This window comes from Salvelinus alpinus, chromosome 13, assembly GCF_045679555.1.
Source record: "Salvelinus alpinus chromosome 13, SLU_Salpinus.1, whole genome shotgun sequence".
Lineage (NCBI taxonomy): Eukaryota > Metazoa > Chordata > Actinopteri > Salmoniformes > Salmonidae > Salvelinus > Salvelinus alpinus.
Genome location: NC_092098.1, coordinates 37,618,049 through 37,631,961, shown reverse-complemented (window position 1 = coordinate 37,631,961; position 13,913 = coordinate 37,618,049). Strand labels below are relative to the sequence as shown.

The following is a 13,913-nucleotide window of genomic DNA, read 5'->3' as shown; positions in this document are numbered from 1 at the left end:
ATTTCAATTGACTGCTTGCCTTATATGAACTGTAACTCAGTAACATATTTGAAATTGTTGCATGTTGCGTTAATATTTTTGTTCAGTGTATTTAAAATTTTGTTCCAGCAATACGGTGCTTTAAGACTAAAAGCAAATGCTTGTAATGGGTCCAAAATGTTTATAACCTTTTATGCCTTATAACCTTTTGGAAATGTACTTTAATGCTGATTTGGGGACCAGCACTGTAAATTAATGTAGCGCAGATGTGATGGTGCTATGCATCTGATTGTTGTACATTCAATATGCAAATGTTGTTGCCTTTTCCTGCAGTCAAATTACCTAGTGGCCTCATGGGTGTAATGTTATTCATATTTTTCATAATTTCATAGTTAATAAACATTATTCTAAAAACCCGTAGAAAATCCTGTGTTTTTATGTCAAACGGTTTTGTTATATTTCAGTCTTCAGTGATGTATATAAAGTGGAATATTGTGATGCAAACTCAAAATAGGATACATTTCAACTCTATATCTGACATGGCACAGGTGTCTTATTTTTTGTAAGCCCATAACCATATGTGTGAGGTGTATACTTCTGTTTCAAAGTAGATTTGTTTAAGACTACCAAGAAACACTGTGACCTTGATTTAGGCCACTGCGGTAAAATGTTAATTAATTGTCACTATGTAGCTAAATAAATTATTGGAATACAATTATGTGATCTGATTGGTGGTTGGTCTCGTCCCTCAGGGTACGCCATACTGCAGGCCATCATGGAGAAGGCGGGCCAGAACAGCTGGCAGGTGAGCGCCATCTGCGTGGAGAGCTTCGACGACGCTGCCTACCGTCGCCTCCTGGAGGACCTGGACCGACGGCAGGAGAAGAAGTTTGTCATCGACCTGGAGGCGGAGAGACTCACCAACATGCTGGAGCAGGTGAGATCAGTCAGGCAAGCAGGCAGGCAGGCAGGCAGGAAGGCAGGAAGAAAGAAAGAAAGAAAGAAAGAAAGAAAGAAAGAAAGAAAGAAAGAAAGAAAGAAAGAAAGAAAGAAAGAAAGAAAGAAAGAAAGAAAGAAAGAAGGGAGTTAAGGGAGGTCAAGAGGCTCACCAACATACTGGAGTAGGTCAATCAATCAATCAATTAATCAATTCATCTATACAGTCTAAATCAGGTGACAGCACCATTTGGTAAAGCAAATGACCAGAGGAGACATTTTCTTTCATTTTAATTTGAGACCTGCAGTGGATTTTACAGTTCTAGAGTGCTTATTTGAATTAAGTTGAATTAATTAGCTGCAAACATGATTCATTCATATTTTGTGGTACAATCTGAGATTGTCCATATTGTACCAAACACAATTGTGTCATATTTTACATTATCATTCAGGTTTAGGTATATTCAGTCTATTAGGTCAAATTGTAGAATGTTTGAATAGCTTCTGGCGCCACTCAGTTGCCTATATGTAGTCAGAGTTACAAACCGAATAACCCCCTTCTCTGTTTCATAGTGTACTCATCCGCCATCCCCCAGGCAACCAGTATCTCTATCTCACGTTTCAATTATTTAGCAAATTTCAGCTCCGGCATCTGTCACTGTGCTAACGACTCAGTGTTTATGTGAGTGTGTGCGAGTCAGTATGTGTGTGTGGTGTGCTTGTGTGTGAGCCGGGCTCACCTCCAACAGCACCCATTGTATCTCAGTAGGCTTCAGTACACACAACTTAATCTTAATCAGCAGGTCACATCTAATGTACACATTGTTATTCAGTAGTATCTCGTGTTCACCAGGGATGCAGTGGTAAAAACTTGTTGTTTTTCGCATGGTCCCAATTTTAAGGGTAAATTCACTTTTCTTTAGCATAGCTTATTTTCAACTTCCCTCCAGTGTTATTGTTTCCAAACCATTTTTGGTTTTGTTACCTGGTCATTTAGCAATGTCCAGAAAAATCTGGCTAGCATTTTTGGAGAATGGAGCACTGCTAGTGGAAACAGATTGTATTTGTTAGCAGTGCGTTCAAACATATTAGGCTAAAACTTTAAACAAACAACAATGAATGCTTTAAAGAACATTTAGAAAGTCTTCATCATCGCTACATAGATACTGTACCTCACAAATCATCTATAAGCCAAGTCATACTACAGGGTGACATAAGCAACAGGGTCGCCCCTATCCGGGATCCTTGGGATGTCCCAACTCTGATGTTACCCCATTGAAGTTGACATTTAAAAGTGTTGAGGTAAGGGTTAGGGTTAGGCTAGGGTTGTGGTTAAGGTAAAAGTAAGGGCTAAGTTTAGGGTTTAGCAGCTGTCTTCAGTTCAATGTCTGTTTAGCTACTTGAGATCTGCTTGTGTTCAATGAATCAATGAACATTCTCTGTCTCTCTCTCCATGCCAGGAGCATTTTCATATTCCCTACTACCTGGCCTCAGATAGTGTCTGTCTGTCTATCTCCTCGTGTGGCACTCATCCGGATGCCTACTCATTTGTTTAGACAGCCTGCACGTCTGATTTCTCCCCATGAAAGACAATGTTGACGCGATGCCAAGCCGCACACACTGGGGTGTCATTCAACTGACAGCCAATTAAGCTTGCTAATGCTAATCCAGTCGGGTTCACTCAACGTTTGTCGAACGTTTGTCCCTTTCCAGTCGGGTTGACTTAATGTTTCTCTAACGCTTCTCTCTCCCTTCTCTCGCAGATTGTCAGTGTCGGAAAACATGTCAAAGGCTACCATTACATCATGGCTAACTTGGTGAGGAAAAAAATCCTGGCATGTCTTGACTACACCATTCTCTCTTCTCTCTTCTCTCTTCTCTCTTCTCTCTCTCTCTCTCTTTCTCTCTCTCTCTCTCTCTCTCTCTCTCTCTCTCTCTCTCTCTCTCTCTCTCTCTCTCTCTCTCTCTCTCTCTCTCTCTCTCTCTCTCTCTCTCTCTCTCTCTCTCTCCACGTCTATGTATTTAGTATTCAGCCCTTTTCCACAGTGACAGTGTATTAATGATGTCCAGAACAGGACAGCTCAGTGTTTGTGTGTGTGTGCGCATCTACATGCGTACTTGCGTGCGTGTGTGTGTGAATGTGTGTGTGACAGTACTGGAGGCATCAGATCACTGGGCTGGGAGAGATAACTGTTGGCACAATCCTTCTTACCAGCCCTCTGCTGCAGAAGCAGGGCGTCGACAGAATTCAGGCTCAGCCGGTGATCCCAGCTCTTAGAAAAGGCTAGGGGAAAGAACTGTCTGGTGTCCTTTTTGTCGCGGTATAACATAGTGTTCTGCCTCTCTTTCTCTCTCTCTTTGCCACTCTCTCTCTCCCCCTCTGTTTATTTCTCCCCCTCTTTCTATCTACCTTTTGCATGCCTCGCTCATACTCCTTACTTCTCTCCATTAATGTCTTTCTCTCCCTGTCTCTCTCTCTCTCTTGATCTCTGCCCTCTGCCTACCTCCATCTGTCCCTAACCCCCCCCCCCCCCCCCCTCTCTCTCTCCCAGGGTTTTAAGGACATCAACCTCGAGCGCTTCATGCATGGCGGGGCCAACGTGTCGGGCTTCCAGCTAGTGGACTTCAGCAACCCCATGGTCATCAAGCTGATGCAGCGCTGGAACAAGCTGGATCAGAGGGAGTACCCGGGCTCCGACAGCCCCCCGAAGGTAACACCCTGACTGGGATTAAGTCCTCTCATCTCCTCTAATGTCATGCCTTTCCCCCGATTTGCTGAAGAGCGACAGCCCCCCGATGGTACACCATGCCTGGAGTAAGGTCTTCTCCCCTAAGGTTCTCTCCTGTATCTCTCCTCTAAGTCATGGGGGATAGAACAATTCTTCAGTAGATAACCTCTAGTTCTGACTGACTGACTGGCTGACTGACTGGCTGGCTGACTGTGTGTAGGATTGCTTTAGACTCTGGTCAGTCTGGTCTGGTGCATGGGAAGGTGGCTTTAGGATTCTACAGGACCAACTGCAGAGGTGTGGGTTAGCCTGCTATCTCAGACTTAACACACACACACACACACACACACACACACACACACACACACACACACACACACACACACACACACACACACACACACACACACACACACACACACACACACACACACACACACACACACACACACACACACACACACACACACACACACACACACACACACACACACACACTTAGAATACCTTACAGTACCTGCTAACTGTGGTGCAGTCTCGTGGAGAGGTTCAGGCTATGGGATTGTGTCACAATCTCCTCTTTGTCTCACACCTGTGGACATTCTTAGTATTGGAATAGTGTAGCCCAATGCCTGAGGGAGCTCCACTCTTGCTAGGGGCCATGAGAACTGGTGCATTTTAGCTGTCCTGCTGCACTTGAATGCACTGGACCCATGCTCTAAAAATTCTAGCCAGAAGATTCTGGACGTTGCTAATTAACCAGCTAAGGAACCTAAAATGGTTTGAATGAAACATCAAAAAGAAGTTGAAAATAAGCTAAAATGTTGAAAATATTATGAACTCTCCCTTTAAGGGGCTCTGTGACCAGCAGTCACCTACCACCCGTACACATCATGAGTCAAAATCTCTGAGGGCTGATCTGAGATGCATTTCCTAGGGATAGATGGGAGGGAGGGAGTGATGGATGGAGAGAGAGCGAGCGAGTGGGGGGAGGTAGGGGAGAGACGGTATGGAGGGAGGGAGGGAGGGGGCATCATCATCAGCACTGTTGTTGGTCCACCCTGGGGGCCATTGGCCCTAGCTGTGAGAATGTGACGGACTGACCAATTTAAGCTATACTGCTGTGCCACGACACGCAGTGTGTGTGTATGCTTGTGTTTCTGCTCCAATATCCATGCAGATCACTCAAGATTGACTTCAAAATTTAACATCTGTCTATGTCCTGAGGACATCGGGAAATGCCTTCAAAACCAGCCACTAGGGGCAACAGTGCTATTTCCATGAAGTAGGCTTGGGTTTTGCGTTCTGGACAGGGGTGGTGAACGGGCGTAGTCCCATGACTCCGGATCTGAAGGTCTTGTGTTCTATCCCAGTGGTAGATACTCATTTAATTTTTTTATCCTATCCCTTAACTTAGCCATGCCAAAATGTAATGTTTTAACCCTATCCAAAACCTTAAACTTTGAAAATGTGACGTTTCAAGAAAATGTACTGTCTTGAGCAGGACGAATCAATCAAGGGTGTCAAAAACCCTTTGAAATTTGATGTTTGGAGCAACTTTGAAATTTTATCCTTGGAGAAACGTGGATAAACGTTAGAATCTAAAGTGAAATTGGTAAAACCATTCCAATGTTCTCCCTACCAAACAGCCCCTCTGGTGTACAGTAGCACCATCCATAGTTTTTTTATTTTGTAATTAGTGGAGCCCAACTGTGTTCTGGTCACAGTCTAGATCAGGGATGTCAAACATACGGCCCGTGGGGAGTTTTGGTCAAACGTAGTGTACTATATAGTGAATAAACTATCCAAAATGGTTATTCAGCTGTTCCCATAGGAGAACCCTTTTTGGTTCCAGGTAGAAACACTTTTTGGTTTCCAGTTAGAACTCTTTTGGGAGCCATGTAGAAGCCATTGTTGAAAGGGTTCTACATGGAACCCATTATGGTTGTACCTGGAACCAAAAGGTTTCTAACTGGAACCAAAAAGGGTTCTTCAAATGGTTTTCCTATGGTGATGGCCGAATAACTCTTTTAGGTTCTAGATAGCACCTTCCCAGGTCCAAGAACAATGGCAGTATTTCATTATAACCACACTTTGGATGTGTTGTGATTTGTAGGTTGGTTATGACTTGTATTATGGAACTTGGCCTGCGGGTGATTTGAGTAAAAAATAAATAAATACAACAACAAGAAATTGTGAGTCATTATACTTTAAAATAACTAAAACCAAATGGAAACTGTGTAGAAATTATAATGGACCTACATTCATATAGTTTCTTGCCTGTGTACAGCCTACTGATAATCAATACAATTAAAGCTAGACAGTCAAGGAGCATGGTAAATTCCAAAAACGATAGATAGAGGACAATTTTTATACATTTTGCTCGCAAGGAAATATATAACATTTTCAGCGCGGCCCTCCGGACCTCGCTGAAGACCGAATGCGACCCCGGGGCAAAATGAGTTTGACACCCCTGGTCAAAACAGCTACAACACCCTCCTCTCCCCATTCATAACTCCTTGGCAGGACTGTCCATCTTCTATTTAAGTGCCCAGACTCTTACCAATGCCAAGCATGTACCAGTTTGTGCCAACCTTCGTGCCCAGGGAGCGGGTGGCATCAGCGTTGGTTATCAAACTGTTTATTGCCCCCCTTGACCCTTGTTGGTGTAGGCAGCTTGTCCACTCCTGGCACAGGGTTGGTGGTCCACACACACACACACACACACACACACACACACACACACACACACACACACACACACACACACACACACACACACACACACACACACACACACACACACACACACACACACACACACACACACACCGTGGCGCCCACAGAGAGCTGAAATGAGCAAGGATGGAAGGAGAGCGGGGTTAATGAGAAGGATTTTCCCAGGCCAGAGTGAAGATTAAATGAACTCTCCAATAAGGATTTTCCCAGGCCAGAGTGAAGGTTACATTAACTTTCCAATAAGGATTTTCCCAGGCCAGAGTTGAACGTTAAATTAACTCTCCAATAAGGATTTTCCCAGGCCAGAGTTGAACGTTAAATTAACGACCTGGCCAAGATAAAGCAAAGCAGTTCGACACATACAACAACACAGAGTTACACATGGAGTGTGTACAAACATACAGTCAATAATACAGTACAAAAATAAGTCTATATACAATGTGAGCAAATAACACAATGTACCTTGCTGCATTACAAGCATTTTGAAAAGTATATTTTTAATGCCCAGTATACAGTAGCCTGGTTACTTTCTCTGTTCAGCTATTACATTTTACTTCTTGCCACTCCTGTCATTTCCCAAAGAGGAGTAGAATGTTAACTAAAATGTCTGGTACCCAGACTATGTATACTGTACACACACGCAGAAACTTTGTCTCTTTTCATAGTCACACGGGCGAGCACACACACCCCATCCCTCCATCACACACACCTGACGCTTCGCTCCTGTTCCCCAGTACACATCGGCTCTGACCTACGATGGCGTGATGGTGATGGCGGAGGCCTTCAGGAACCTGCGTAGGCAGAAAGTGGACATCTCTCGCAGGGGGAACGCCGGGGACTGTCTGGCCAACCCCGCCGCCCCATGGAACCAGGGCATCGACATGGAGCGCACCCTCAAACAGGTATCTACCACTGCACCTCAAAGACATTTCGGTTCATGAAATAACTACAAACATTTCTGCCAACTCCCCGGCAAACCGGGAACATTCCCAGAACATTAGCTAAGATTCCCATCAAGTTCTAGTTAGGGTTTTATATAACATTCTGACCATACTAAATAAATACAAAACAAGGGAAATAAGGTCAGGAACGTGACAGTTGCTCTCCACTTTCTGGAGGACCGAGTTTTGAAATCAGTGGAATGCACGGTGGAATTAGAGTATGATAGCTAAGGAGATAGAGAAAATTCTGCCGTTTGATTACAAATATGCAGACGGAGTCAACAAGAGAACACACTGAAGGCTGTTGTATAAAACACCTGTCTCCGGATTACATCTTCAAACTAAGGCAACCATGACGTCTGTGACAAAGAGGGTAAGATAGTCTAGCTAGCTACATTTTCATATATTACACATTTCTAATTTTGTCAGAAAGTCATTTTAATTTCAAGTTAAAGCGTACTGTTAGTTAGCTAGCTAACGTTAGCTGCCTGGCTTGCTAGCTAACGTTACGTGTATGATCTGTGTAGTAATATTATTCGTATCTCAGAGCCATTTGCATTGCTAGCTATAGCCTAATGTTAGCTAGCTAGCTAACATTGAATGTGGTTGGTTAGCTACCTTCAGATTCATGAAGGGTAGTAATGATATGAGTTGGGATTATGGTTCATTGTTTAGCTAGCTAGCTACATGTCTAAACGAAAGACTCCACTATGCAAGTAACCATTTCAATAGAATGTTGATGATATCACTTCTACAACTGTTGATAGACGTATCTGGTAAATTCACTCTGGCTATCTACTCTGATTTCAAAGCACTCGTCTGAGTATGCCAGAGCGCAGAATAACTGACGAATTTACGAACGCTCAACAACCGTTGAATATGACCAGTGTCAGTAAACGTTGGCAAACGTTGGTTCAGTTTAATATGGCCAATCAAAACACAATTTCTGAGTTAATAAAATGTTCCTATCCTCTTCATATGCTTTGTACTTGTAACACTGTACTTTATTATTTTCTAGTTTTCTAGTTGGATAGTGCTTCCTTTAAATAACTTCTATTCATATGCTTCTTAAATTCAGTTTCAGAACCTTCAAAGTAAATAAGAAAACTATTGTACCCTTTCTCAATCAAAACACATACAAATGCGTGCAATACCTATTCTGAAAAATTATGATCCATAATAAATATACAAAAACTCATTTAGGTTCAATGCAATAATCTTTTATTGGTTTAAAGGTCCAGTGCAGCTGTTTTTATCTCAATATCAAATAATTTCTGGGTAACAATTAAGAAATTGGGCTCACGAGTGGTGCAGCGGTCTAAGGCACTGCATCTCACGTTCGTCGTAAGGAGGCGACCAAGGCGCAACGTGATATGCATACATTCTTCTTTTAATGAAGAAAGAACACAAAACAAAGTAACAAATGAACGTGAAGCTATATAAAACGAGTGCTGACAGGTAACTACACATAGACAAGAACCCACGAAACCAAAAGGGAAAATGGCAACCTAAATAGGATCCCCAATCAGAGACAATGATAAACAGCTGCCTCTGATTGGGAACCAATTCTAGCCACCATAGACCTACAATATGCCTAGACTTACAAACACCCCATGACATACAAAAACCCTAGACAATACAAAAACACGCATACCCACGCTCGTCACACCCTGACCTGACCAAAATAATACAGAAAACATAGATAACTAAGGTCAGGGCGTGACATGCAGACCCTGGTTCGATTCCAGGCTGTATCACAACCGGCTGTGATTGGGAGTCCCATAAGGTGGTGCACAATTTGCCTAGTGTCGTCTGGGTTAGGGTTTGGCCTGGGTAGGCCGTCATTGTAAATAAGAATTTGTTCTTAACTGACATGCCTGGTTAAATAAAGGTAAAATACAAATAAAAGTACCTTACTGTGATTGTTTACAATTCAAATAGTTAAAAAAATGCACAATAGCAAAGAGCAAAATCACAAAAAAACAGTATTACAAGTACACAGCATATAAAGAGAAAGGGAACGTGTTAAATAACTCAGTGGTTGTGTGCCGTGTCCTGATTGACAGTATTAGACTGGGGGGAAAACACAAGGTCTCAGCTAGTCCCTGGTGGCGCAGAAGGTCAATGATCTGGTTGCAGATCCACAGGTTCAATCCCACATATTCTTGAACCATTTGTCTTTTGGAAAAAATAATGTAAAATTGAGGCTCAGATACTCTATACTCAAAGAGAGTTTATTTCGTCCAGATTCATAAATCCAGTCAGAAATGAAGAATTTTGACCTAACTGTGTAAAATGTACTCTTCAACTTTTAATAAAACGCAACCAATATAATTCCTACTTTGGGACACTTGGCATGGTCCCCCCTGTCTTATTTTTCATGATCTGAAAAGTGAAAGTGATCCGAGATCAGAACTCATAGTCTTGTATACATTGTAAATATGGGCCCAGAAGTATGCAGTACATGAAGAGGATGGGTGAAGTCATGGTGAATAACCCAGCTACCAGTATATCCCTATGTTAATTATGCCTAAGAAGGCTTAAAAGGCAGCATGTTATTCCTGGCTGACCATACTGCCATGGCAGTATATGTAAGAGTGCTTACCTGGTGGCGTAGAGCATAAAAAACCTGGATTGAGATTAAATGCTGTTCAAATGTTTTAAGAATTAAGTAATATGCAGTTTGTCAACATATGTCATGTAAAAATATGTAAAAATATTAAATGACCTGTGGATGAAATGGAAATGCCATGTGTGCCTATATCACCTTGTAGTGGGTCTACAATGCTATCCTCAAATGTGAATTCCAATCAAATCTGGAGAGAACCATAATGGGGATGTATTCCAATCTGCTTTCTTTTGCTTTAAGGAGCTAAATAAAAATGTGCATGCTGTCAATGTTGAGCTAATATTCGGTCAGACTTAAAAATAATATGTTCTAAAAGTTATTGAAATGTTCTGAGGACCTCCAAGAAAAATGTATATTGCGTCAACATTAATGGAATATTATGTTAAACCTAAAACAAATATTCTATGAATGTCATAAAAACGGACTTATTTGGAAATCGTGGAACATTACGCAACAATGTGGGAATGTTCTGTGCAACCTTCATGAGTATCACAAGAACATTCTTGCAACATTGAGGGAATGTCCAGTGCGGGTCGGCATGATAGTGTGAAAAGTGTATAAACATTGTATGAATGTCATCACAACTGAGCATATTTTGTGTTTTGGAAACCTATCTCTTGTAATGTATTCACACTTTTCCCACGACCTAAATGTTCTGGGAGCCATTAAAGAACTCATAATGGCTGTTCTGTAAAACAAATTGCAACATCAAATGAATGTTTTGTGCACCCTGATACAAACATTATCTGAATGGCAGCACAACTGGACAGTTGTGGTGTTTTGGGAACCTATCTCATCATATACCTACAATGTTCCCACAACCTAAAGAAACATTCTGGAAACCTTTAAAGAACAGATTAAATGTGTTCTGGGAACGTTCTTGCAACATCAGGTGAATGTTTTTTGCACCCTAAAGGAAACATTGTAGAATCATCTGCAGAAGTGGAAAGTTGTTGTGTTTTGGGAACATATATTTTGTGAATTCCACTCAAAATGTTCTCACCAGACTGTTCCATAACCTAATGAAACATTCTGGGAACATTTAAAGAACAGATTAAATGTGTTCTAGGAACATTCTTGCAACATCAGGTGAATGTTTTATACAAACATTCTATAATCATCAGCACGACTGGACAGTTGTTGTGTTATAAGAACATTTGCCCGAACAAATGTTCTGGGAACTTTCACAGAACCAAATTTGGTTTGTTGCGTCAAGGATGTCCACAAATTACATCACCAGTCAACACTACATACTATGTCATATGTAATCTATCTTATTAAAAGTAAAATAAAGGTATACTTCCACTCTGATGTAGTTGCAAAATTCTGGTCATTTCCAGGATTTCCAGAAATCATGGTCGGATGATTCCTGATTTCCTTCTTATTACCTCATGATTCTGGGAATCTTCCAACCAGTATTTCTGTTAATTTTGGTAAAGTTACCGGAGTTGAATACTCTGATACTGTTTGCAGGTCCGGTTGCAGGGATTAACAGGTAATGTCCAGTTTGACCACTATGGACGCAGGGTCAACTACACCATGGACGTGTTTGAGCTGAAGAACAACGGACCCAGACGGGTAAGAAGACTAGTGCTGTGACCGCCTCACCCACCTATGCTGCACCTCACTGGCTCACCCACCTATACTGCACCTCACTGGCTCACCCACCTATACTGCACCTCACTGGCTCACCCACCTATACTGCACCTCACTGCCTCACCCACCTATGCTGCACCTCACTGGCTCACCCACCTATACCGCACCTCACTGGCTCACCCACCTATGCTGCACCTCACTGGCTCACCCACCTATACTGCACCTCACTGGCTCACCCACCTATGCTGCACTTCACTGGCTCACCCACCTATACTGCACCTCACTGGCTCACCCACCTATACTGCACCTCACTGGCTCACCCACCTATACTGCACCTCACTGGCTCACCCACCTATACTGCACCTCACTGGCTCACCCACCTATGCTGCACCTCACTGGCTCACCCACCTATACTGCACCTCACTGGCTCACCCACCTATGCTGCACCTCACTGGCTCACCCACCTATGCTGCACCTCACTGGCTCACCCACCTATACTGCACCTCACTGGCTCACCCACCTATACTGCACCTCACTGGCTCACCCACCTATACTGCACCTCACTGGCTCACCCACCTATGCTGCACCTCACTGGCTCACCCACCTATGCTGCACCTCACTGGCTCACCCACCTATACTGCACCTCACTGGCTCACCCACCTATGCTGCACCTCACTGGCTCACCCACCTATGCTGCACCTCACTGCCCACACTATCATACCTTAACTCATTAATTTAAAAACATAACTATATGTTTGAATTTATATTCACTATATGTTTAATTGTTTTCTCAATTTCCATCACTGCCCATGCTTTCTAGCTATAACCATAATTGCTATACCATAATACCACTATACCATAATACCACTATACCATAATACCACTATACCATAATACCACTATACCATAATAACTGAATCGTATTAAAAACATAATATGCACGTTTGAGCAATGAATAACTGTATGTTTAATTTCTTTCTGTTTGAAATGATAGAAGAGAGCGAACATCATGTCATTATCTGTTTATCTGTTTAGCATTGTCTGTGTCTGTAGAATCTGTGTATTGTGTATCAGTGTTCTCTATATTCAAGTTGCTGCATGAATAGTATACTCAAGCTTCGACAATGTGTGTGTGCGCCTGTGCCTATGTGTGTATGTTTAGTGCTGTTTGTGTACTGTATGTGTGGGACTCCAGCCAACTACGGTAGGTGGACAGAAAGCAGTGGAGCGGTAGAGAGAGAAAGTGATAGAGGGAGGAGAAGAAGAGGGGAGGAGGGGAGGAGGAGTGTGTTCATCAATCAGCAGGCTGCTTGGGCCTGCCCGCTGGCTGGCTCCGCGCGCTAGGAGTCCTGTCAGGACAGGAGGGAGGGGGGCTGGGTACACACACGTGCGAACATACAGACACCTCCATACATGCACATGCGTGCACACACACACACACACGCTCACGCATGCACACACTCACACCTCTCCACCGCCCCCCAAAAGCTCGTCAATCATTCCTACACTCAGCAGGGAGAGAGAGGAGCAGTTCACGACCAGCCCGCCATCACTCCCTCCCCCCTACTCGTCTTCTTGATCCATGGCAGACACCACCAATTTATATGGCAGACATTTATATTGACTGCCTTAGCTTGACTCACCTATTATACGACTCATGTACTGTATACTAAACATTTCAACATTGTGTACTTTAATGTACTGTACATGACACATCCAAGCATACTGTACAATTTGTGTGGCTCTTATTCTTTGCTTGTATATGCACACATTATCTCAGATACTCTCACAGATCTTAACACCACATCATGAAACATAAATACTGGAAACTACACACCAGAAATGCACTGCACACACTGAACACACACACACTCTACACACCCTCTACACACACTGTACACACACTGAACACACACACCCTCTACACACACTGAACACATACACCCTCTCCACACACCCAACACATACACCCTCTACACACTTACCCCTGTGTTTGACTCAGTGTCCTCTGTCTCCAGATGGGTTACTGGACGGATTCAGACAAGCTGGTTCTGATCCAGAATGAAGCCCTCCTTCCCAATGAAATCCTGGAGAACAGAACTGTTGTAGTCACCACTATCATGGTAAGACACACTACAACCCCACACACATGCGCATACGTGCACACGCACACAAAGAGACACACAAGCACAAAAGAGACACAGACACACCCTCTAGCGCGCTCATGTCTTAATGTTCTCCCGGACAGGGCTTTACTCTACCTTCCTCTGCCTCAGGGCAGACGTTCAGTCACACAAACACAAACAAAATCCAAAACACTGACCAACATTGGCACTGCAGATGCTTTTGAGACGTTGTTACACT

The 13,913-nt window shown here is 43.0% G+C and overlaps 1 protein-coding gene across 4 annotated transcripts in view; it reads left to right on the top strand.

The window, feature by feature from the left end:
• Positions 1–13,913, top strand: part of LOC139537624 (glutamate receptor 4-like) — a 202,682-nt gene that overhangs the window by 130,062 nt on the left and 58,707 nt on the right. For all 4 annotated transcript variants that reach the window (XR_011667571.1, XM_071339160.1, XM_071339159.1 and 1 more), the window contains exons 4-9: positions 732–916; positions 2,679–2,732; positions 3,468–3,626; positions 7,118–7,285; positions 11,427–11,531; positions 13,568–13,672. Coding sequence is in view for 3 of the 4 variants with exons in the window: in XM_071339160.1 (XP_071195261.1) it covers positions 732–916; positions 2,679–2,732; positions 3,468–3,626; positions 7,118–7,285; positions 11,427–11,531; positions 13,568–13,672 (776 nt within the window). In the remaining variant the exon portion in view is untranslated. The remainder of the gene's footprint in view (positions 1–731; positions 917–2,678; positions 2,733–3,467; positions 3,627–7,117; positions 7,286–11,426; positions 11,532–13,567; positions 13,673–13,913) is intronic.